Source organism: Petromyzon marinus, chromosome 54, assembly GCF_048934315.1.
Source record: "Petromyzon marinus isolate PM22_M1 ecotype Great Lakes invasive population chromosome 54, UKy_Petmar_22M1.pri1.0, whole genome shotgun sequence".
Classification (NCBI taxonomy): domain Eukaryota; kingdom Metazoa; phylum Chordata; class Hyperoartia; order Petromyzontiformes; family Petromyzontidae; genus Petromyzon; species Petromyzon marinus.
Window position 1 is genome coordinate 6,431,777 of NC_133720.1, and position 25,919 is coordinate 6,457,695.

General features: G+C 55.2%; 1 protein-coding gene across 8 annotated transcripts in view; it reads right to left on the reverse strand.

Moving 5' to 3' along the window:
- Positions 1-24,392, reverse strand: part of LOC116954198 (protein spire homolog 1-like) — a 44,524-nt gene extending 20,132 nt beyond the window's left edge. For 2 of the 8 annotated variants that reach the window (XM_076052129.1, XM_076052125.1), the window contains exons 1-7: positions 24,174-24,392; positions 21,141-21,679; positions 15,221-15,267; positions 8,217-8,534; positions 5,549-5,674; positions 970-1,062; positions 234-413 (exon numbers count right to left, since the gene is read on the reverse strand). In XM_076052129.1, the coding sequence (XP_075908244.1) occupies positions 234-413; positions 970-1,062; positions 5,549-5,674; positions 8,217-8,534; positions 15,221-15,267; positions 21,141-21,456 (1,080 nt within the window). In that variant the 5' untranslated portion in view covers positions 21,457-21,679; positions 24,174-24,392. The remainder of the gene's footprint in view (positions 1-233; positions 414-969; positions 1,063-5,548; positions 5,675-8,216; positions 8,535-15,220; positions 15,268-21,140; positions 21,680-24,173) is intronic. The other 6 variants (XM_076052132.1, XM_076052131.1, XM_076052127.1 and 3 more) reach the window with 5 other exon arrangements.
- Positions 24,393-25,919: the final 1,527 nt, after the last annotated feature.

Consider the following 25,919-nt stretch of genomic DNA (forward strand, 5'->3'; position numbering starts at 1 on the left):
GTAAGTTGGCCCCTACCAATTTATCGATCCCCCGAGGCAGCAATGCAGGAATGGATGGATGAATGGGGTAATCGGGCCATACCAATCCACCCTCCCCGTGAGGGGGCGTAGGGGTGGATGGTTGGGGTGGTGGATGGATGGGGTAATCGGGCCATACCATTCCACCCTCCCCGTGAGGGGACGTAGGGGTGGGTGGTTGGGGGTGGTGGATGGATGGGGTAGTCAGGCCGTACCATGTCCCCTACCATGACCTTGCGCAGGTTGTATCGCTTGGCGCGGATGTCGTCCATGAGCATCTCGTAGGGCGTGAACTGGAACTCGATGGGCAGGCCGCTGTAGGGACGCATGGCCGCCACCTTCTTGAGCTTCACGCCGTGACGGAGCTCGCGCATCACCTGGCCCCACAGGCGGGCCTACAGGAGGGGGCCGCGGGGGGTGGGTGGGGGAGGCGGCAAACCGGGGGTCAGGGGTCAGCACATGGTGGAGGGGGCACATGGAGGTCAGAGGGGGTTACTTGGTGGGAGGAGAGGGTCAGGGGGGTGGCGGCACACCTGGGTTAGAAGGGGTGGCACGTGGGGGTCGGGGGTCACAGGGGGTGGCACGTGGGGGTCGGGGGTCACAGGGGGTGGTATATGGAAGGTTCAAAGAGGGTGGCACATGCTAGTCAGGGGGGGGGATTACATGGTGCGGGTGTTAGAGAAGGGCACATGGGGTTCAGGGGTCAGAGGTGGGGTTGGGGAGGGGGGTCCTGGAGGTTGTGGGCGATTGGGGTCGAGCGAAGAGCCGCTGGCAGTGGAACCCCGACGCTCTGTTAATCCACGGCGAGGTCAAACCCCGAGCCAGCTCAGGGATTCCACGACCCCACTACGGCCCCGACTACGACCCCACGGCTTTGACTACCGGGTGACCCCCCCCCCACCAACCCCCCTCCCCTCACCCCGTAACGACCCCTAGCGGCGAGCCTCTCACCCAGTCCAGGTGCTGCAGCTCGTTGAGCTCGCAGGAGGTGGGCGACGCTTGATTTCCGTCGCCGCCGCCACCGCCCTGCATCTTCTTCAGCGCCTGCGGGGGGAGTGGCAGAGGCGGCGGTGTCAACAACGCCACCGTTCATCCTCGCAGCAGCAGCAGCAGCAGCAGCGGGAGCGGCAGCAGCAGCGGGAGCGGCAATTGGCTCAGCCATCGAACAAAGACGGTCACCCGCATCGAGCGGCGCGTTCAGATGCGCTTCTGCGGCCGTCTGGAACGCTCTTCCTTCCCATATTAGGAAGCCACTGGATCTATGCACTTTAAAATCGTCTAGATTTTTTGCTAATTTCTTTAGAAATTAGTATTGTGTTTAGTTTGTTGTCCTTCCCCCCGCACCTCTGATTAGCACGGTTTGGCTACCTACGGCGCGTAAGAAGTTCGACATACAAGTCGTCGCGTCGGACGGCACAGTAGGCATCCTGCCCCCGGTGGGTGGCGGCAAGGGGAACACAAGAGGCGGGAGCATAGAAGTACAGGACAGCTCTGGAGCTTGGGGCGGGCGGGGGGAGGGGGTGGGCGGGCGGGCGGGCCGGCGGGCGGGCGGGGGAGCGATTCGTCGGAGCTCTCGGCTGGTCGATTCAAAACCGTAAAGCGGTTACTCGGGACCCCCTTTGAAAAACAAACACGGCGGCCGCCCTCCCTCATCCTGCATCTCACGAAGGCTGGAAACCCCCCCCCACCAACTCCCCCTCCCCCACAGGCCACGGGCGAAGTGGCGCTCGATGCCTGTGGGGCGACTTCACCGAGCCCCACTGCAGCACCAAAAGAAACCGCTGGGATTCGAGCGCAGGTGTCGGGGGGATTCCCGTGGCAAGAAGACAGGAGAGAGAGAGAGAGGCGTCGGGGAGAGAACGTGGGCTCGGGATGCCGAATGTTGTGGATGTGATCAGCCAAAATGGTTGCGCTGGGCGGGACGCGTGTGCAGGATAGGGCGGTGGGGCGGGGTGTCTTTGGGTCTCTGTGTGAGTTTGCGGGTCTCTGTTCGAGTCTGTGGGCCTCTGTACGAGTCTCTGAGTGAGTTTGTGTCTCTCTGTGCGAGTCTGTGGCTCTACGAGCGAGTCTGTCTAACACCACGTGCCGGGAGACTGCCGGGGTCAGACCGTGGCAGTCGCTGCTTCCACCGCGCAGCGGCCGTGGGATTTGGTGGAGGGCAGGGAGCGGTGGTAGCGATGACGAGATGCGGCGAGACGGTGCCGGTGGCGGCATCGGTGGCTTTGTCCACGGTGGCATCTTGATGGACGGTGAATCCATTCCCACGACGCCGTCACGTCGCGCGGCCGCCAAAACAAACACGGCGACGGGCGCGGAGAGGCGTCTCCCGGCAGACGGCGCGCGGATGCCGCGAGATCTACCGCCACGCTCCGGTGTGCGTGCGTGTGGAGGTATTCACGCGCGTGTGTGTGTGTGTGGCGGGGAGCGGTAGTGTAGCGGTTAGCGCGCTGCGCTGTGAACCTGGCGACCCGGGTTCGATTCCCGCTCACGGCCAACACCAGTGACGATTATCTGAACCGGTCCCGGGCCTCCCCTAGGTCGACTCAGCCTCAAATGAGTACCTGGTGCGGTGTGTAAACATTGCCACTAGGGAGACAAAGGCGGTCGGGCGTGGTGCTGGCCACCCACCCCCTCGTGTACCGTTCCGGCCTTTATAGGTGCTCGCTAACAGCACTTGCCCCTACAGTCTGTTCAGGCTATATGGGGGATCTTTGATCTTTGTGGCGGCCAAAACCAGTGACGATTAACTAAATCGCTCCTGGGCCTCCCCAGGTCGACTCAGCCTCAAATGAGTACCTGGTATAGCCTCAACGGACCTTTGGGGCTAAGTGCTGTTAGCGAGCAGCACCGATGAAGGCCCGGCACGGCACACGAGGGGGGCGGGGTGGCCAGCAACCACGCCCGGCCGTTTTTGTCTCCCCGAGTGGCGATGTTTACTACGCGCCGCACACCAGGTACTCATTTGAAGCAGAGTCAACCGAGGGGAGGCCCCGAGATCGGTTCAGAAAATCGTCACCGGTGTTGGTGTAGCGCAGCGTGGCGCTGACCGCCGAGCCACCGCTCAGCTACAACACAAACACACCGAATCACAGTCCGTACACGCTGTGTGTGTGTGTTCACACACAAGCACACACGCACGCACGAACACGCACCGACGCACACATTCTCTCACGCACTTACACATGCGCTCATTACCACGCTGTGCTCATTATCGTGTTTTTCAAGAGTCGACGTGATAATGAACGTGAAAAGCCCTGCCAAGATTCCCATTACGACTGTGCGGAGCGAGGCCTTTGTCAGGACAGACACTGGGCTCGCATTCCCAAATGCCGGAACGTCACGACCACTGGTCAATAGCCCGCGCACACACGCGCGCGTCTGTGTATGTGGCAACCCACCCCCTCGTGTGCCGTGCCAGCATTCATAGGTGCTCGCTAACAGCAATTGCCACAACAGTCTGTTTAGGCTATACGGGAGATCTTTGTCTTTGTACGTGAGCGAGCGAGTGAGTGTTCGTAGGTGCTCGCGAACACACACTTGCCCCTAAAAGCCTGTTAAGGCTATACCGGGAGATCTTTGCCTTTGTGTAGTCTAGTGGCTAGCACGCTGCGCTTCGAACCTTAGCAGTACGAGTTCAATTCCCGCTCACGGCCAAAACCAGTGACAATTATCCGAATCTGTCCCCTTGGCCGACTCGGCCTCAAATGAGTACCTGGTGCGGTGTGTAAACATCGCCACTGGGGAGACAAAGGTGGCCAGGCGTGGCTCTGGCCACCCACCCCCTCGTGTGCCGTGCCGATCTTCGTAGGTGCTACTTGCTAACAGCACTTACCCTAAGAGTCTAAGACGAAACGGGGATCTTTGTCTTTGTGTGTGTGAGTGAGTCCGAGTCCCCTAGGTCGACTCAGCCTCAAACGAGTATCTGGTGCAACGTGAGTAATCATCGCCGCTAGGATCTTTTTCTTTGTGCGCGTGCGCGAGTGCTGGCGCCTAGCCTGGCACAAAGCACTGCGGTGATGTCACCGCCACTTAGTGGCGAATAACGGTTGTTGTTGTTGTTTGTTGTGAGCCTTCGTCTTTGATTGGGTTAATTGTGTGTGTGTAAGCACTTGCCCCAACAGTATTTTAAAGGCTACATGGGGGATCTTCGTCTTTTTTTGTGTATGTCTGTGTGTGTATGTTTGTGTGGGCAGTTGGAGGCGGTCGCCCTACAACAATAACGGAGGGCGGAGGAGCGACGCTCACAACAACGAGCGGAGCGCCGGGTGGCTAAAGCACAGCAGGTTGGCACAGTAGGGGTCACAGGTGGTGCACCAGCCAGTCGCCTCAGTCAGTCGACCCGTGGCACCTGCTGGGTCTGCCCCGTGACCTCCTACCAGCGGGCGTTCGACACTTCACGTGGCCTCAAGGTGCACATAGCCTGGCACAAGCGTCGTGGTGACGTCACCGCCACTTAGTGGCGAATGGCGGTTGTTGTTGTGTGTGTGTGCGGGGTGGTAGTGTATTAGTTAGCGCACTTCACTATGAAGCCAGAGACCCGAGTTCGATTCCCACTCGTGGGCACCAGTGACGGCGTGTGTGAGTGTATGCGAGTGAGTGAGCGAGCGAGCAAACGAATTTTTGAGCAGGTATGTGAGCGAGTGTGAGCATGTAAGTGAGTGAGTAAGTAAGCATGTGAGTGAGTGAGCCAGCAAGTGAGTGGGCAAGTAAGCATGCGTGTATGTCAGTTTGTGAGTGAGCGTGTATATGAGTGAACGGGTATGCGGGTGAGAGAGCGGGTGAGAGAGCGAGTGAGCGAGCAGTTGAGCGTGCGTGTGTGCGAGTGAGTGAGAGATTGAGCGAGTGAGTGAGCGAGCGAATGAGTAAGTGAGCAAGTGAGTGGGTGAGTAAGCATGCGTGTGTATGAGTGAGTGAGCGAGTGAGCGAACGAGTGGGCAAGTGAGGAGGTGAGCGAGATAGCGAGCGAGCGAGTAAGCGTGTGTGTGTGTGAGTGAACGAGCGTGTGAGGGAGCGAGCATGTGGACGAGTAAGCGTGAGTGTGTGTGTGAGCAAGCAAGTGTCTGAGTGAGCGAGCGAGCATCTGAGTGTCCGAGTGAGCGAGCGAGCGTCTGAGTGAGCCAGTGAGTGAGCGAGTAAGCGTGTGTGCGAGTGAACGAGTGAGCGAGCGAATGAGCGAACAAGCGTGTGGGCGAGTGAGTAAGCGTGCGTGTGTGTGAGCGAGTGAGTGAGCGAGCGTCTGAGTGAGCCAGTGAGTGAGCGAGTAAGCGTGTGTGCGAGTGAACGAGTGAGCGAGCGAGTGAGCGAACAAGCGTGTGGGCGAGTGAGTAAGCGTGCGTGTGTGTGAGCGAGTGAGTGAGCGCGCGTCTGAGTGAGCCAGTGAGTGAGCGAGTAAGCGTGTGTGCGAGTGAACGAGTGAGCGAGCGAATGAGCGAACAAGCGTGTGTGTGTGTGTGTGTGAGCGAGCGAGTGAGCGTGTGTGTGAGCGAGCGAGTGAGCGAGCGAGTGTCTGAGTGAGCAAGCAGGCGAGCACCTCCTTGGCGCTCTGGATCTTCTCGAGGAACGTGCGCAGCTCCATGGCCTCGGCGTAGAGCGCGCGGCACACGGCCTGGTAGTGCGACGCGGCTTCACGAGTCGTCCGCAGGTGTGACGTGCACATCTACCACAAAGACAAAAACAAAGATCCCCTGTGTAGCCTGTACAAACTATTGTGGCAAGTGATGTTAGTGAGCACCTATGAAGGCTGGAACGGTACACCAGGGGGTGGGTCGCCAGCACCACGCCCGGCCGCCTTTGTCTCCCTGGTGGCGATGTTTACACACTGCACCCAGGTACTCATTTGAGACCGAGTCGATCAAGGGGAGGCCCAGGACCGGTTCAGATAATCGTCACCGATGTTGGCCGTGAGCGGGAATCGAAATCAGGTCGCTGGGTTTGAAGCGCAGCGCGCTAACCGCTACACTACCGCTCACGCACACACACACACTCACACAAAGATACCCCCTGTAGCCTTGTCACACCGTTGGGGCAAGTGCTGTTAGCGAGCACAAACGTATGTCTGTATGTTTAAACTGTTTCGCACCGCACGTAGCCAACCGTGATAACCGGAGGTGTGGGGGAAGGACAAACAAAACTAAACACAAAAAGAAATGACCTTTCAATGTAAATTGCAAAGTGCATAGCTCCAATGGCTTCCTAATATCTGAAGGAAGAGTATGCCAGAGACAGCCGTAGGAACGCTTCTGAAAGCACGCGTATGCAGTGGCCATCTATGAAGGCCAGGCATGGCACACGAGGGGGTGATGTGGTCAAGACCACGCCCAGCCACCTTCCCAGGGCATATATATGTATATACACACAAAGATCCCCCGTGTAGCCTATCCAGACTGTTGGAGCAAGTGCTGTTAGCAAGCAACTATGAAGGCCGGCACGGTACACCTATTCGGTGGTGTGGTCAGCACCACACTCGGCCTCCTTTGTCTCTCCAGCACTTATGTTTTACACAATGCATCAGGCACTCGTTTAAGGCCGAGTCGACCTAGGGAAGGCATAGGACCGGTTCAGATTTCCATCACCGATGTGTGTCGCGAGCGGGAATGGAACTCGAGTCGCTGGGTTCGCAGCGCTGTGCGCTTAATCACCGCACCACCTGTGAAGGCTATGTGGGGGATCTTTGTCTCTATGTATGAACATATCACGCTGGACGTGCGTGTTCATTCATTGCCACTAAAACACTGCCTGCCCTTTTCTTTATCAGCGCCCGTCCTGGCACAGACACCACAGTGACATCACCACCACTTAGCTGCGGTTGCTGTGGTTGTTGAAATAGTGGTTGTGGTTGGGTGTGTGGGTGGGTGTGTGCGTGCGTGCGTGGAGAGTGGTGGTCCAGTGGCGAGTGCACTGCGCTAACCACTGGGCAGGCAAGCGACGCTCGCAATAATGAGTGGAGCGGCGGGCGGCTAAAATGCACAGTGGGTGGGAGTGCAGGTGGTGCATCTGCCAGTCAACCAACCCATGGTATCTGGGTCTGTCCCGTGACCTCCTGCACCTAACCTGGCACAGCAGTCAACTCAAAACATCTGGGTCTGTCCCGTGACCTCCTGGCAACAGTGAACATTCCACACTTCACGTGATATTCTCAGGTGCACATAGCCTGGCACAAGTGCTGCGGTGACATCACCCCCACTTACTGGTGAATGGCGGCTGTTGTTGTTGTGCTGCGTGGGCAATGCACTGAGAATCATCAGAGTTCCATTCCCCCACCCCACCCACCGAATGAACACAACGCATCCTGTTTTCCTGTTTTCTCTTACGAGCCCAAGCAGCGTAAACACAACAAATCTCAGGCACTCGCCAAAGCACATCGCACAAAAGCTCCAACGGACGTAAGAGCCGGCACATTTAAGAGCCAAAAGCGGACTGAATTGGAGCCTTTTGGACCAAAGCCCAGGTTTTTCCAACGCCAGGAAAACACGCGCCCAGCTGCGAGAAAACCAATCGCTCATTCATTCGCCCTGTGACTCGCTCACTCATTCACTCACCCACTCTACGCTGGTTTCACAAAATAAGCTGGAACTCACTCGCTCACGCTCATTCATTAATTCACGCACTCATTCACTCATCATCTAACTCACCAGCTCACTCACCCACTCATTCATCATCTGACTAACCCACTCACTCATTCACCCACCCATCCACTCACTCATCCACCCATTCGCCCACTCTTGCAGACTGAGACACATCCTGGTCTCTGGAGAGTTCTCACCTCGGTCAACAAAATAAATTTGAACCCGCTCGCACACACCCATTCCTTCACACACTAATCAATTCACACATTCATTCACCATCTCACTCACCCACTCATTCGTCATATTACTTTCCCACTCGCTCACTCATTTATTCACCCACCCACCCACTCACCCATCCACTCACCCTTGCAAATCCCCAGTCTCTCGACAGGTCACAATCAGAATCTTTATCTGGAATGGATTAATCCGATGAGTTACAAAGCTATGAAGCTCTCTTTCAGAGATGTCCAGGATGGTGCGGGTCAGCGACTTGCCCCCCAAATCATTGGCACCCAAAGCAGCTCGAGGGGTACACTGCCTCGATACCAAAGAAGAGGGGGGGGGGAGCAGGAAATCTCTGTCGCGATGTGCAAACCCGCACCTCTCTTGTACAGCAGTGAGCCTTGAGCTCACCTTAATGACGGACTGGAACGGCCCTTCCGGACGGCTCACTCCGCTACCGCCGTTAGCGGCGGCGGTGCCGGTGCCGGTGCCGGCGGTGCCGGTGCCGGCGGTGGTGCCGGTGCCGGTGCCTGCCTCCTCGTCCTCGTCGGGCCCGTCGTAACCCTCGTCGCGCAACGCACCTCCCCCGCCGTCGTCGATGGCCGTGTCCTCCAGGCTGGTCATCCAGTCGATGAGCTCCTCCAGCGGCTGGCTCAGCTCGCGCTCCTCGTTCTCGTCCAGGCCCCAGTCCAGGGCCTTGTAGATGACGAAGCCCAGCGAGCGCACCACCTACGTACGACAGAGGCCCCACCCCGCATAGTCTTGACGGCAAGTGCTGCTAGCGAGTAGCGGGCAGCCTGTGTAGGCCGGCACGGCACACGAGGGGGGTGAGGTGGGCAGCAAACGCACCCACACCGCCTCCGTCTCCCCACTGACGGTGTTTTACACACCGTTACCAGGCACTGATTTGAGGCCGAGTCGACCTAGGGGAGGCCTGGTACCGGTTCAAATGTGTGTTTGGCCACGAGCGGGAATCGAACTCGGGTCGCCGGGTTTGTAGCGCGGCGCGCTAACCAGTATGCTACCGCTCCTCACACGCAGTCACGCACACGTGCACACACACCCACACGGACGCATGCACGCGCACATGCATTACAAAAGATCCCTCGTAAAGCCTTAACACTCTCGGTGACCCTGCAGGGCCCCCACGGTGACCAGGGCCCTCCCACCGTGACCCTCCAGGGCCCTCCCACCGTGACCCTCCAGGGCCCTCCCAGGGTGACCCTCCAGGGCCCTCCCAGGGTGACCCTGCAGGGCCCTCCCACAGTGACCCTGCAGGGCCCTCCCACGGTGACCCTGCAGGGCCCCCACTGTGAATTTGCTTGTCGTCTAGAAATACAAGCTGCTGACATTATGCATTTCAAGAAGGCCATGGGTTGTGTAAGAACTACTCACTGGTTTTATCGGTAAAGTCACATATGTAGAAATACCATAAAATTATATTAAAATAAATCAATCACGACGTTTACACCGCAACACAAGCGATCTTCATCGGCCCCTCCCCGATGAAGATCGCTCCCTACTGCTTATTTTAAGCCTCTGTCTGTTCATCCCTCGGCCCCTTTTTCTTACTTCTCTGTCCGTCTTTCCTCTCCCTGCCTCTTGGTGTCCCTGTATTTGTATTTCTGCTATCTTGTACCTCGTATTTGTTCACTCTGTCTATGCTGGTATGTTCAACCCAGAGGATGAACACGAAATTTAGCACTCTTCTGAAATTCGTGGTCCGCCAAGGCAAGTGTCTAACTGTGTCGTTGGCCTGACTGGTTTTGCATCACGTAATTTTTTCTTAGGTTTGTTGAATTCTCGTCTCTCATCCTCTTGTTGTATTTACCTCCGTGTAGTTTAACGCTCTCTATGTGTTGTGTTGATGTCACCCTATGTGCTATTTGTTTTTTACACCTGATGAAGATCGCGTGTGTTGCGGTCGAAACGTCGCGATTGATTTATTTTAATATAATTTGATGGTATTTCTACATAAGTGACTTTACCGAAAAAACCAATGAGTAATTTATGCAGTCACGAAAGCTTAAATTCTCCATGTGTAAGAACTACTTAAATGTTTTTTTTACGTGGAGCAATAAATACGTGAAGGAGATGTATTATCTACTTATTTATTTTGTCATATATATACTCCACAACGACGCTATTGATGGTTTTGCATTCCAGGAAAGTAATATATATCAATGAATAACTGCTATGATTTCATGGCATATACACGACGCTAATTGCTACGAATTAATACGTACCATCAATCAGATTCCGCAAAACACTTGGGAGCACTGAGTGTGCCACTTAACGGGTGGCAAAGCACGAGTTTGGATGCTTGCCACAGATTGGTGGCCCTGGCCGGTGAATCCAACTCAGGCCGCCGGGTTTGAAGAGCAGTGCCCCGACCACTGCACCGCCTTGTCATGGGGGTTTGATAATCGTCGAGGATTTTCTAGAATCTGATTTTTCGTCTGCGTGTAAAGTCACAACAGCTGCAAGAAGACTCGCACACACACTGGCACGAACCCCCCCTCCCCCCCCCCCCCCCGTATATGCTTTAAAACAAGACTGCTGTCAGCGAGTAGCACCTATGAAGGCCGCCACAGCACACTTGGGGGTGGGTGGCCAGCACTACGCCCAGCAGCCTTTGTCTCCCCTAGTGACGATGATTACACACCACACCAGGTACTCATTTGAGGCCGAGTTCACCTAGGGGAGGCCCGGGCCTGGTTCCGATAATCATCACCGAAATTGGTGTCCGTGGGCGAGATTCGAACTTGGATCACGGGGGTCCGTAGTTCAGTGCGCTAACCGCTGCATTACCTCGCCGCACTCACACAAAGATAAAGAACCCCCCCCGCATAGCCTTTAACAGACCGTTGGGGCAAGTGCTGTTAGCGAGTAGCACCGACAAAGACCGGCACGGTGCACGAGGGGGTTGACGACCCTCACCACGCGCTGGAACGTCTCGTAGGCTCCAGCGCGCCCATGTAATCCATCCAGGTCAGGTGTCAAATGACAATCATTTCTCACGACAGCTCTCGTCCCCACCACGCACACACACAAGACAAAGATCCCCCGTATAACATTAACAGACGGTTGGGGAAAGTGCTGTTAGGCCGGCACCGCGCCCGGCCGCCTTTGTCGCCCAAGCGGCGATGCTTACTACACACCGCACCAGGTTAATAATTTGAGGCCGAGTCGACCTAGGGGAGGCCCAGAACGGTTCAGATAACCATCACTGGTGCTGGCCGTGAGCGGGAATCGAATTCAGGTCGCTGGGCTCATAGCGCAGCGCGCTAACCGCTATGCTACCGCTCCACACACACACTCACCGACTCACTCACGCACGCACACGCATGGACACGCGCGCACTAACAAACGCACACACACACACGTGCGCGCACTCACACACACGCGCGTGCACCCGCTCGCGCGCGGCCGCTCCCAACGCCGATCCTGGCGCAGCTCAGCCAATTAAACGTCAATTAGCGGAGCGAGCGGCCTCCACGGATCCGATTAGTGGGGCTGGCGAGGCCGGTGGTGGCAGTGACCTCAGGCCACAACACGGGGACCCATTCACCTCCTCCTAAACCTCCGACTCCGTGCCACCGACGTTGAGAAACCTACGGCGTTCATTTCACCGAAATATAAACCCGGACGCAACGCGATCTGGACACGGTTCCACCTCACAGGACCCCAACTGTGACCCTACCGGGCCCCCACTGCGTCCCTACAGGGTCCCCAACTGCATCTCCACCGGGCCCACACCGTGACCCTACCAGGTACCCACCGTGACCCTTTCCGGGCTCCCACCGTGACCCTACCCTGACCCTACCGTGACCCTACGGGGCCCCCACTGAACCGATCTCCATCTGTGCCTCCTGCGTGGGATCGAGCGTTGCACCCCCTCAAGTGCGTGGGCTTTCTTCGCACGCTCCGGTTTCCTCCCGCTCATTGATTGCCCGATAGCATCTTCATATGTTGAGGACTGCAGAGCTTGGGCAATCGTTTGTTCGACCGTACTTCACCACGGTGGTGGGCGCGGTTTGGTGAAGGCGGCGCGGTGTCACCTTGTCACCTCCCTAGGGTTTACTATTTAACTATTTTTTTATTTTAACAGGCAAGGCCCACTGAGCTATACAGCTTTTTTTTCAGAGGACACCTGGCCATCGCAAATGATGTCTCAACCAAGTGGCTTATCACCACGTGACGGAAATTTTAGAGCAGCCAAACACTACAAACGCATGATGTTGATTCTAAAATGTGGAGGCGTCAGGGTCAGGATCGAACCCAAGACCTCCTGTATATCAGGCGAGGTCGTTAACATCTCCTAGCCACCGTGGCACCCTTCAACCGGGCAGATCCGGCACCGGTGGTGTTGGCACAATGTTCATAAGGGATCTAGTGCTGACGAAGATACATGTCCGGGTTTTGTGGCAGCCCTTGGCAGAAGGACGAGACCGGGGTGGAGAGAGGGGGGGGGGGCTGTGGGCAGAGTGGGGTAGCTGTGGAGGACAGGTGTGGCCAAGTATAAGAATTGGTGGGAGAAGGAGGAGGGGAGGACAGGTAGAGCAGACAGGTGAGTGGGGAGGGCGGGAGGAGGGGTTCTGCGTTTCATTTCCTCAATGAAGCTTCACTCCGACACCACCGCCAACGTCACCGCGCTATCTGCGCTGGGCTGGAGACCGCTTTGAAGTGGATGCTAAAGACGCCGGCAACGTCATTTCGCAAAAAGCGCGGGAGCCACTCTGCTTGCCGGAGTTACGGTCCCGACATCCCACCTCGGAGGAATTTGGCCGCAAGCAAAACAATAATAAAAAATAATAATTCAAAATAAAAACGGAATGAAAATGGAGACTCGGTCGCGGCCTTTCCCGGCTGCAGCAAGCGCGATAACAGAAATAATAACGTCTCGCCGCGCACACCTGCGTCTCGTCGCCCGGCGCCGGTGGGAGGCCCGCGATCGCGGCGCGTTTCCGTTCGTGCAAAGCGAGATGCAGACGAGACGCAGACGAGACGCTCGCGCTACATTCATGGCCGAGCGATCGAGCGAGCGGACGAGGCTGCGGGAACGACGGCGCCAACGGAGACGTTCGCCAACAACCCGTGGCGAGGATCGATCAATCGATCGGTCGCCGGAGCGGGTGGAAGAGTAGGCCAAATACCCTCAGGAGGGGTGGCGGCACTCTAGAGCCACCCTCTACTGGTGGAGGAGGCGCCTTCCACTAGCAGTGGCGCGCGCGAGATATTGCAGGGCTGCACCTTTACCCTTTTGCGAGGTACTCGTTGAAGGCTGGGTCGTACGACGACAACAACAACAGCCGCCGTTCGCCACCAAGTGGCGGTGACGTCACCACGGCGCTTGTGCCAGGATAGGTGCACTGGACCGTACACGTACAAAGACGAAGATCCCCCATACAGCCTTAACAGACTGTTGGGGGAGAGTGCCGTTTGCGAGCAGCCATGAAGGCCGGCACGGCACACCGAGGGGACAGGGTGCTCAGCAACCACGCCCTAGTGGCGATGTTTACACACCGCACCAGGTACTCATTCAAGGCCGAGTTCACCTAACGGGAAGGCCCAGGACTGGTTCAGATATTCGCCAACTTTGGTTGGCTGGCACAGCGGTTCGTGTACTGCACCAGCCACAGCTCTCCCACCCCCCCCCCCCCATGTACGGGTAGGTACGTACACACACTTTCGTACGTACGTGACTATGTGGTCACACAGCCATCAACACAACCCCCCCCCCTCTACCCGTGGGGTCCCCCCTGCCTCCTCCTCCCCGCCCGTTCCTCCAGACCCGTGGCACGGGGCCCCGCCGGGCCGCGCCGGGCCCCGCCGGGCGAGTCCCAGCCGTAACAAGGCCGCTTGCATTCTCCCCGCGCCACGCCTGGTCGCACAACGGCTATATTTACCACCGCAACGTCGCAGCATTGTGTGCCGCGCAAAGCCGAGATGATCCCACTCAGTGGGCCCCGGTAATCGGCAGGGGCCCCCTTCAACCACAACGCCCCCCCCTCCTCCTCCTTCATCGCTCAATCGGTCTATCGCTCCCAGCCTCCCTACTTCCCTTCCATCTCTCCCTCCATGCTTCCCTGCCCTCCTTCACTCCCTCCCTTCCTTGCGCCTTCCTTCAGTCACTCCCTCGATGCCTCCCTCCCTCCCTCCTTCCATTCCTCTCCCTCCCTCTCTCCTTCCTTCCCTCCTTCCTTCCCTCCATCCTTCCCTCCCTTCCTCTTTCCATTCCTCCTCTCCCTCCCTCCATCCTTCCCACCTCCATTCTTCAATTCCCTCCCTCTCTACCCAGCCTCCATCCATCACTCCGTCCCTCCATGCATACAGAGGAGGGGGAAGAGGAGGAGCAGGGGTAGGAGGAGGAGCAGGAGGAGGAATGTGGGTCCATGGAGACTGAAGAACGCGGAGACAAAGCACAAAGCCAAGGCCGCTCTGCTGGACACCACCCACACTGCCTGCCCACACTCCTCGCTCACTCAAATATTCTGGCTGAACGGATCTAGGAGGAGGACAGAACCGTGTGCTGTACACACACTTGTGTGTGCACATATGTACACATAGGCGTGTATGCAGCAATGTACACACCTGTCAAAGGCAAAGATTCCCCCGTAAAGCCTTAAAAGACTGTAGGGGCAAGTGCTGTTAGCGAGTAGCACCTATGAAGGCCGGAACGGCACACGAGGGGGTGGGTGGCCAGCACCACAGCCGACCGCCTTTGTCTCCCTAGTGGCGATGTTTACACACCACACCAGGTACTCATTTTAGGCTGAGTCGACCTAGGGGAGGCCCAGGACCGGTTCAGTTAATCGTCACTGATTTTGGCCTTGAGCGGGAATTGAACTCGGGTCGCCAGGTTCGTCGTGCAGCGCGCAAACCGCTACACTACCGCTCCCCACACACACACACCTACACCTGTACAAAGACCTCTACACGCGCCAGCGCACACCCTGACCCTAACCTTGGCCTGACCCAGTGACCCGGTGACCTTAACCAACAGCCCGAGGAAGAGGAAGTTGCATTTGAGCAGCAGACAAATCCACCTCAAAACAATTAAAAATATTCTTGGTATTCCAGATATAATCACTCGGCTCGCAGAGCCGAGGTCACGCAACAGCAACCAACACATGGAACCGGACTCGCACCCACACCCGCACAGGTGCGCGGTCACACTTCATAGGAGACATAGGAAGAAATCCGTGGAAGCACCTTGGCACCCCCCTTCGGATCAAGGAGTTGTAAGGTGCGCTTAGCCATGGTACCGCAGATTTCTGGAATGGACGAGTCCATGTTTGTGTTCATAACACCGGATTTCAAGTATGGGAGATTCCGCAGATTTCTTCTGTGGGGGGAGGGGTTGCGGGGGGAGGGAGGGCTGGGAGGTGGGGTGGGTGGAGTTGTGACCTCACCTCCACCTCTGGTGAGCAGGGTTCAGTTGTTTCCCCAGCTGCGGGGTCTGCGAAGTGCATGGGGGCATTGGGCACGCACACACAGGGGCATGGACACACACAAGGGGCATGGACACACACACAGGGGGCATGCTGTTAGAAGCCAGATCAAACAATCGAACATTAAATTGTTCGTACTGGTACAGTATTCTAGCAATATTTCGCACGGTGCAATTATTGTTAATATTGCTGCGAACAGTATCAGTGAACATTTTGTGAAATTAATATCATTACGATCGTTGTCACCACTCCGGTATGACCGCGGGCCAAGCGGCAGCAGGGATTCGCAATTTCCATCCGAGTAAATTGTGTGTCGTAAACCCTCCTGCAACCTGACGCGGCCCATCAAGAAAGTTGTCCCGTCATTAACAAATATACGTGACCAACTTATCGCCTCCTAAGCAGGAGCAGGAGCAGCAGCGGTGCTCTCGATGAACAACTGGGCAAGGACGTTTCTCGATGGGTAGCGGAGCGGTTATCAACTCGTTGCGTGCGTTTCGTTAACCACGTGCCCACTTTAACTTTTGTCGTCCTTCCCCTGCACCTCCGATGGGCACGGTCGGCTGCGTATGGTGCGAAAGAAGTTCAGCGTACACCAATTGGCTGCGTCTGGGTGGAGGAGCATGCACTACACACGTTATAGACACCCACAATATTTGGTCGCGTGTAGCAGAGCGCTACCACCACATCGTCGGTGTGGTGGTATAGCCCCCCCCCTCCCCTCCCCTGATATATCCAACTTCTCAACAGCCCCCTCTACCCCTGCAGTTATTTCCACGAAGAACCGAAAATTAGGCGGATTGTTGCGCAAACGTCACCGTTATTAGTGCGATCCTGGTTGTGGGTGGCGGGGTTAAAAGTCAACCACCACGACCGTGCCAACACCCCGCCATAGGAATGTGGAATTTTCACCAAACAGGGCCGAAAAAGCAACGAGGGTTAGAGTGTCGCGCCTCCGATTGGCACGGTTGGCTTACGTAAGGTGCGAAATAAGTTCAACATGGGGGACCTGCAGGGTCACCGTGGGGGGCCATGCAGGGTCACAGTGGGGGCCCTGGAGGGTCACCGTGGGGGGTGCCATGCAGGGTCACAGTGGGGGCCCTGCAGGGTCACAGTGGGGGGCCCTGCAAGGTCACCGTGGGGGGCCCTGCAAGGTCACCATGGGGGGCCCTGCAAGGTCACCGTGGGGGGCCCTGCAAGGTCACCGTGGGGGGCCCTGCAGGGTCACCGTGGGGGGCCCTGCAGGGTCCCCGTGGGGGGCCCTGCAGGGTCACCGTGGGGGGGCCCTGTAGGGTCACCGTGGGGGGGCCCTGCAGGGTCACCGTGGGGGGGCCCTGCAGGGTCAGAGTAGGGGCCCTGCAGGGTCACAGTGGGGGCCCTGCAGGGTCACAGTGGGGGCCCTGGACGGTCACAGCTGGAGGGTCACAGTGGGGGCTCTGGAATGCGTGAATGCTCACTGTGAGCACGAGGTCAATGTTGACCCTTGACAGAAGTAAACTGGGGGGCTAGGCGGGGTGGGGGGGGCTGGGAAGGGGGGGGCGGCTGGGTGGCAGGCGGCCTGTCTGTGCAGCGTGGCGACGCGGCGGATAACAAGATCAACGTATGATTTGGCAACGCCGCTGCTGCTGCTGTTGCCGCTGCACAAGCACAGTTAATGCAAAGAAAAACAAATCCACATTGGGTGACAATAACACGGCGGCCTCAAAAACAACAAATGTACCATCGGTTATGCTGTATATTTGAAGGGGTTGTCCGTTACTCAATTGTCACTCATTCGTTCAATCAATGTGCAATAACAGTTACACGGAACGTCGCGGGTAGCGAGTGACCCAGCTGTGTTCAGGAGATCGGTGGTGCATCGGCGCACAACACCATCAACGTGGACTAACAGTGTCACCATTCACTCGACTATTTGGCCAAACTGTTCGTCAGAAAACATTGTTGAACGTATCATTATCGCCAGGCCACCCATGTGCACTCATTCGCTCCTAAAAGGAAGGGCCACTGTCCCGAAACGTCGCCTCGGAATTTATTTGTGCCTTTTTTACGGCCACTCACTCATGGTGGTGGGGGTGTTGCTATCGACGAGCGCACTTAGATTTCTCGGCTTTGCTCTGCACGCAGTTTTTTTTTTATAACTGTGGGAATGCGACCTCCACCCTATGATTTTTGTTTGTTTGTTTAACAACCGCCCCGGAGAAACGCACGACAACGTTGCGAGGCCCGCAGTAGACCAAAGCCCACGTGATTATTTACAGGACAAAGACAAAGATTCCCACCACCCCCACCCCTCCCCCGTATAGCCTTAACAGACTTTTTGGGGCAAGTGCTGTTAGCGAGTATCACCTATGAAGGCCAGTTCGGCACACTAAGGGGATGGGTGGCCAGCACCACGCCCGGCCACCTTTGCCTCCCTAGTGGCGATGTTTATATACCACACTAGGTACAGATTTGAGGCTGAGTCGACCTAGGAGAGGCCCAGGACCAGTTCAGATATTCATCACCGACGTTGGCCGTGAGCGGGAATCGAACTCGGGTCGCCGGGTTCGTAGCGCGTCGCGCCGACCACCGCACTACCACTCCCCACTTATTCCAAGACACACTTTGGTAGAAGAACAACAGAGCTGGAACCGTCGCCACAGGTTCACGATGAGCGTCGTCGTCGTTACTGTGGGATACAGGCTCACGGTGGTCACGACCCCAACACCACATCATCCACACAAACCATGGCATTAGCAGATGCGGTCACACTTAATGATGGTATCTATGGAACCCTGTTCAAACATCTTGACAATTCCCGTATTATTGCTGGAAAGGGTAAAGCCTATTATTGATTAACTGCTCAATCCGAGCTATTAATGCTCTGATATTTGCATTGGCTTTGTGCTGTTGGCCTTTTGGCATCGTTTTCTCTGGCCTATCGCTGTTCTTGTTGAGACAAGGCCATAGAGGAGGCTGTTGCCTCTGGTGTAGGCCAATCAGTTTCGAAGACAACGCACACATTTGTCATCAACGCAGTATCTTTTGTAAGTTTTACCATAAGCACGATGTGGTAAAATTTACGATGTGTTGTTATTGCCAAAACGATTAACGCCTCTTTTTTTCGTCATAATTTTAATGCCGGCAAAGAATGGTCCCCATAGCTATAACTGCTCAATCGGAGCTATTCATGCTTCCATGCTTCCATGCTTGCACTGGCAAACATCTTAACACGTCCCATATTCATATTCTTGGTTCTTTTGGTAAAGTCACGTAGAAGGGAAACAATAAAAAAATACAAATATTGTTTTATTTTTGTATTTTATTGTTTCCCTTCTACGTGACTTTACCGAAAGAACCAAGCATATGAATCCCTGCAGTCACAAAAGCTTTAAATCAAAACGTCCCGTATTATTGCCGGAAAGGGGCAAATTAAGCCTATTCATTTATAGTTTTGTCAGGACAGAACCATGGACAGGTTGTGACGAACACTCAATGCCCCATTCACAAATACGGAGGTGGAAGGAGGAGGCGTCGTCACATCTGCGATGGAACACCAACCACTCCGCGACACTCCTTACACGCCATCATATCTCCGGCTCATCAAAACTACATCGATGTATAACAAAACTAATCAAACAAAATCACAGTTTCCATCAGCCATACGAAAGAAGACTAATAAGACTGTGGTCAAATCATCGTATATTAACCACAGCGGGCTCGTGATCGCCACAACGGGAGTCATCGCGGTCAGCACCATGTGATGTGTCGTTGGGTATTTGACCAAATCGCCACTCACGCAAGGGCCCTTTACACCCCTACCTCAGAGGCCTCATGAGCCAAGCGCCGTGCCATCATCTGTTTTGTCGTACTGTACTTTGACACATGTACAGTAATCGGGGCCTACCTTGCAATGCGGCTAGTGAGAGCAATGTACGGCAATGGATTCTCGAATCCATCTGTGCGGAGTTTTGCACATTTACCACCCCCCCTCGGTTGTGGGGTTTTCTCCGGAGTTCTCTGGGCTGGCTCTGGCAAGAAGCCACCAAAAAAACTCTTGCGGACGATAGCGATTCATCAACTTTAACACGCTGCAGTAATAGTAGTAGACTTGCGTCACCAATATTATCCGTAATAAAAGTTTTTTTTTGTGGGGTTAGATGACATAAATATAAATGTGTAGTTAAACCCGCCACCACCATCACCACCATCCGACGCAGCCAATCAGTAAGGTTTGTCACGTCAACAGAACATGCCAATTCGTTACTGGTACACAGCACACCGGTGTGTTGGAGAGCAAACGCACAACATTTGCACAGAGCACGGCCGTTTTGCCGGTAATTACAACCAGCAACATCAGGCGACAGCCAGAGTTGTGGAGAAATCCCCCCTGTCTCGGTCTTAAACAAGGAAGGATGTCACGTTTACGTGACAAACCTTACCAATAATAGGCCATGTCGGGTGGTGGCGGGTTTAACGACACATTTATATTTGGCCGATCTAACCCCTGCAAACTCCCCCCCCCACCCTTTATTTGGGATTCACTAAAGCAATTCACTCTAAAGGTGGCAGGACCCTTCCCTGAACGAAATGTCTTCAGACTCACGGAGGCTTTCACTATGGTTAGGGAACCTTTTAAGATAGTATTGGATTCAACAACTACAGTATACTGCTAGTGCATGTCTTAACGTCGGATGGCACCGCTCTAGAAACCCGGCGACCAGAATTGTTGATATATGGACGGGTCCAGTCCTCCCCCCAACCCGCCGGATTCCCCTCCACCTCCCAAACTTCACCAACCATACTTCACCACTGTGGTCCTGTGGTCAAGTATGGTCAAACAACCCCCCCCCCCTACATCCACCATGACCAACAACAGCACGAGGATGGGAGGCCTTTCATCCAGCAGTGGATAAACCAAAGGGCTGTAAAAGCTGTCACTGTACATGCGAACGAGTTGCCGGTGTTGTTTCGGTTTCCAAGGCAAATGTCAAACCAATTCCACTGCTGGATGAACTCGCCCCGCACCACGCTGCATGGGTCGTGTGACAAAGGCATGGGCTGGATAAGTCAGGCAGAAAAGCGATAACACATGGAGGGCAAGGCTGGCAGGGAAATGGGCAAGGCAGGGCAGAGGGGGAAGTGGGCAAGGCAGGGGCGATGGCAAGGCAGGGGCAAAGCAGGGGGTAAGGCAGCGGGCAAGGCAGGGGCAAGGCAGGGGGCAAGGGAAGGGCAGCCGAGGGAAATGGGCAGCTAATATATGGAGGGCAAGCAAGACGCGGAGGGCAAGGATGGGCAGCGAGGGTGAGGGCAGGAGCAGTGCCGGATGGAGGGCAAGGCAGGGGGTATGGGCAAGGCAGGGGGCATGGGCAAGGCAGGGGGCATGGGCAAGGCAGGGGGCATGGGCAAGGCAGGGGGCATGGGCAAGGCAGGGGGCATGGGCAAGGCAGGGGACAGGGCAAGGCAGGGGGCAGGGCAAGGCAGGGGGCATGGGCAAGGCAGGGGGCATGGGCAAGGCAGGGGGCATGGCAAGGCAGGGGGCAGGGCAAGGCAGGGGGCATGGGCAAGGCAGGGGGCATGGGCAAGGCAGGGGACAGGGCAAGGCAGGGGGCAGGGCAAGGCAGGGGGCAGGGGCAAGGCAGGGGGCATGGGCAAGGCAGGGAAAGAAAGAGAAGCCAAGAGTCTGGAGGGCAAGACGAGAACACAATGCATCGCGGGCGAGGTTAAGAGGTAAACAATGGATGGGAGGGCAAGGCGGGGGGAGAAGGGAAGGCGGCAAGCGAAGGGCAGCCAAACAAAGACAACAACAACAAACACGGAGATGGGAAATCGGGGGGCAAGAAGGGGGCAATGGGGGAGAAGGCAAGGGGTGGGGATGGGGTGGGGGGGGGGCACCACACACCTCCAGCCTGCAGCACGCACTGCACGGAGCCGTCCCTGTGCAGCAGGACCCCGCTGGGCCCCGCGAGGCGGAGACGGGGTCCAGCGGGGCTCCCCACGCCGGCAGAGGGGGTCGCGGCCAGGGCTCGACAGGATTGGAAGCACACGGCCCACGCCTGCTCCTCGTTGATGGGCTGCTCGTAGGCTCGGAGCACGGCCTCGAGCGGTAAGGGGCCCCCCTCGGTTGGGTCCCCTTCGCCGTAGGGACCCCCCCCTGCCATTACATCCCTCGCCGGCTCCGCTGCAGCCGCGGCCGCCGCCGCCGCCGCTGCCGCCATCCTTGGAGGGTGGCGAGGACTGCGGAGAATGGACCCCCGATCGGGGTCCCACGGCTCACATGCCCCCGTCTCCCCCGTCGGCGTCCCTGGGCCCCGTGTCCCCGGCCGCTGTTGTCTTCCCTGCGGGGTCTCGCGGGTAGCCCCTCGCACGACCCCCGACGTGCTTCCAGAGAGGGGGGGGGGGGCCTTTTGTAGCCGAGACACCACGTGACGCGGGCGTCAGCTGACAGCCGCGGTGGGGGTGAGGGGGGGGGTTAGTTTGTGTGTGTGAGTACATGTGTGTGTGTCAATGTGTGTGTGTCATTGTGTGTGTGAGTACATGTGTGTGTGTCATTGTGTGTGTGAGTACGTGTGTGTGTGTCATTGTGTGTGTGAGTACATGTGTGTGTGTCAATGTGTGTGTGGGTACGTGTGTGTGTGTCATTGTGTGTGTGAGTACATGTGTGTGTGTGTCAATGTGTGTGTGTCATTGTGTGAGTACATGTGTGTGTGTTTCAATGTGTGTGTGTCATTGTGTGTGTGAGTACATGTGTGTGTGTCATTGTGTGTGTGAGTACATGTGTGTGTGTCATTGTGTGTGTGAGTACATGTGTGTGTCAATGTGTGTGTGTCATTGTGTGTGTGAGTACATGTGTGTGTGTCGTTGTGTGTGTGAGTACATGTGTGTGTGTGTCATTGTGTGTGTGAGTACATGTGTGTGTGTCAATGTGTGTGTGTCATTGTGTGAGTACATGTGTGTGTGTGTTTCAATGTGTGTGTGTCATTGTGTGTGTGAGTATATGTGTGTGTCATTGTGTGTGTGAGTACATGTGTGTGTCAATGTGTGTGTGTGTCATTGTGTGTGAGTACATGTGTGTGTATGTGTCATTGTGTGTGTGAGTACGTGTGTGTGTCATTGTGTGTGAGTACATGTGTGTGTATGTCATTGTGTCAATGTGTGTGTGTCATTGTCTTTGTCAATGTGTGTGTCATGTGCCACAGGATCTTTGATCTTTGTGTCAGTGTGTGTCATTGTGTGTGTGAGTACATGTGTGTGTGTCAATGTGTGTGTGTCATTGTGTGTGTGAGTACATGTGTGTGTGCCATTGTGCATGTGTCAGTGTGTGTCAATGCGTGTGTCAGTGTGTGTGTGTCAATGCGTGTGTCTGTGTGTGATTACATGTGTGTATGATTACGTGTGTCAATGTGTACAAGTCTGTGTGTGTCAATTTGTACAAGCCTGTGTGTGTGTCAATGTGTACAAGTCTGTGTGTGTCAATGTATACAAGTCTGTGTGTGTGTCAATGTGTACAAGTCTGTGTGTGTGTCAACGTGTACAAGTCTGTGTGTGTGTCAATGTGTACAAGTCTGTGTGTGTGTCAATGTGTACAAGCCTGTGTGTGTGTGTCAATGTGTACAAGTCTGTGTGTGTGTCAATGTGTACAAGTCTGTGTGTGTGTCAAAGTGTACAAGTCTGTGTGTGTGTGTCAATGTGTACAAGTCTGTGTGTGTGTCAATGTGTACAAGTCTGTGTGTGTGTCAATGTGTACAAGTCTGTGTGTGTCAATGTGTACAAGTCTGTGTGTGTGTCAATGTGTACAAGTCTGTCTGTGTGTGTGTCAATGTGTACAAGTCTGTGTGTGTCAATGTGTACAAGTCTGTGTGTGTGTCAATGTGTACAAGTCTGTGTGTGTGTCAATGTGTACAAGTCTGTGTGTGTGTCAATGTGTACAAGTCTGTGTGTGTGTGTCAATGTGTACAAGTCTGTGTGTGTGTCAATGTGTACAAGTCTGTGTGTGTGTCAATGTGTACAAGTCTGTGTGTGTGTCAATGTGTACAAGTCTGTGTGTGTCAATGTGTACAAGTCTGTGTGTGTGGCAATGTGTACAAGTCTGTGTGTGTGTCAATGTGTACAAGTCCGTGTATGTGTGGGGAGCGGTAGTGTAGGGGAGACAAAGGCGGCCGGGCGTGGTGTTGCCGGCTTTCACAGGTGCTCGCTAACAGCACTTGCCTCAACAGTCTGTTCAGGCTATACGGGGGACCTTTGTCTTTGTGTGTTAATGTGTGAGAATGTGATTATATGTGTCTGTGTGTAAATGTGCTCGCTAACAGCACATTTACATTTGTATGTTAAGTATGTATGTGTAAGCGTGTGTAATTGTTAATGTGTGTGAGTACACGTTATGTGTCTTTGTTGTGTTGTGTTGACGAGTGTGAATGTGGCAATGTAGCGGTGAGCCCGCTCACGGCCTTGGTACCAAATCGGTTCTGGGCCTCCCCTAGATCGACTCGGCCTCAAATGAGTACCCGGTGCGGCGTGTGAACATCAATGGGGAGACAAAGGCGGTCGGGCGTGGTGCTCGCTAACAGCACTTGCCACCAACAGTCTGTTAAGGCTACACGGGGGATCTTTGTCTTGTTTTCTGTGTAAGCGTGGGTGTGTGCGATTGTGCGTAAATATTAATGTGTCCGTAACGTGCGTGATATGTGTGTAAAAATGTGGAGGTGCGCGTGTGAATGTGTGTACGTAAGTGCCAATAAAAATGCGTGCGATTAGCGCGTTAATGCGTGTGTACGTGCGAGTACTGAATTGTGAGTACAGTGCTAAAGTCATAACCTTGCGTTATCATCCACTGCTGGATGAATAATGTACAGCGTAGGTGTGTAAATGTTGTATGAATGTTGACCAGGCACCCTGAAGTGTAAAACGTGTGCAACCCATGAAACGTTCAACTTACTGTGCCGTATCAATCCACTGCTGGATGGATAAAGGTCTCGCCACGCCGTGTCGTCCGTACGCGAATGTCTACCTTGTATAAATAAATGAGCGTCATGTGCGACTGCGAATGCGCCGTGGAAATGTTTTGAGTGAGCGAACGCGCGGGCACGCATTAATAATGCACCGCAGCCTCACTGTGCTCACACCTGCGAGCCCCGCCCCCTTACCAACAGACTCCGCCTCCTTACCAGCAAACCCCGCCTCTTACATCCAAACCCCGCCCCTCACTCAAACCCCGCCAATCACCCGCCACATTAACCGCCTCGTTATCAAACCCCGCCCCTCTTCACTCCAAAATTCCACCTCTCAGACACAGTCATGCCCCCCCCCGCCACCTGACCCGCAGACCACGCCCTTATATCCGCAAAACCCCGCCCGCTCACCCGCAAAACTCCGCCCCTCGACCGCAAAACCCCGCCCTTCATTCGCAAACCCCCGCCTCTTACTTCCAAATCCCGCCCCTAACCCGCCAGCCCCGCCCCCATAAACTACGCCCCTCGCCGGAAAACCCCGCCCCTGACCGTCAGACCCCGCCCACCTCACCCACAAACCCCGCCCTTTGCTAAGAAAAAAACTGGCCTTCACAGGAGACGTGTCGACGTTTCAGGCAATGCACCTTTTTTGTATATGGCGCGTTTACGAAGGGCAATTGCCCGAAACGTACCTATTATAAATGTGCGGATTGCTTTGTTAATTGTGTACCACTTCCAACGCAGCAGCGTCATCAGCATCACCAAATCGCCTGTTTACACCCCCAGGCGCTGTACAATAGGCAACCTATTGATGTTGAGCGTTTTGCGTGACATAATTGTCTAATTGTGCTGTGATCAAGTCTAAACTATTATCTGCCCCAGCCGACTCGGCACGCTACAGAGGATGTGGGTGGGGGGAGTCCCATTAATTCACACCGAATCGTGTTTGTGCCACATTTTCTCGTTGTTTTTGCACCGATGCAGTATATCCCCTACATCGCTTCACATTATCGCTTGACCCCACTCTGTCTCTCGGGAGCTCTCACCTGGTTAAAAGTAAAACTTTTACTTTTCACCGTGGCAAGGCACCACTGAAGCTGCGTGTGGCTCTTTTATTTTATTTTTCAGAAGCCACCTGGCACCACGCACAAACGACAGCCCAACGAAGTGGCGGCTTTGACCGTCGCGTGTAAATGCACGGCAGTCAAATCCTCTGAAACGCGCGATGTTGATTCGATTCCCAACCTGGAGGGGGGTGGGGGACCGGAGGATCGGAAGAAAAATCCACGCGACCACGGGGAGAGAGAGAGAGACACGCAAACTCCAAATATACAGCAGCAGGCGTCAGGGTCGGGATCGAACCCACGACCTCCTTCATACCAGGCGAGGGAGTTAACATTTCCTAGCCACCTGAACCATGAAGCTCCGTCTCTCCCATGTTAGTCTATGGGCATTCCATCTTCCCCATGTTCGTCTATGGGCATTCCGTTTCCCCCATGTTAGTCTATGGGAATTCCATTTTCCCCATGTTAGTCTATGGGCATTCCATTTTCCCCATGTTAGTCCATGGGCATTCCGTTTTCCCCATGTTAATCTATGGGCATTCCATCTTCCCAATGTTAGTCTATGGGCATTCCGTTTTCCCCATGTTAATCTATGGGCATTCCATTTTCTCCATGTAGTCTATGGGCATTCCGTTTTCCCCATGTTAATCTATGGGCATTCCGTTTTCC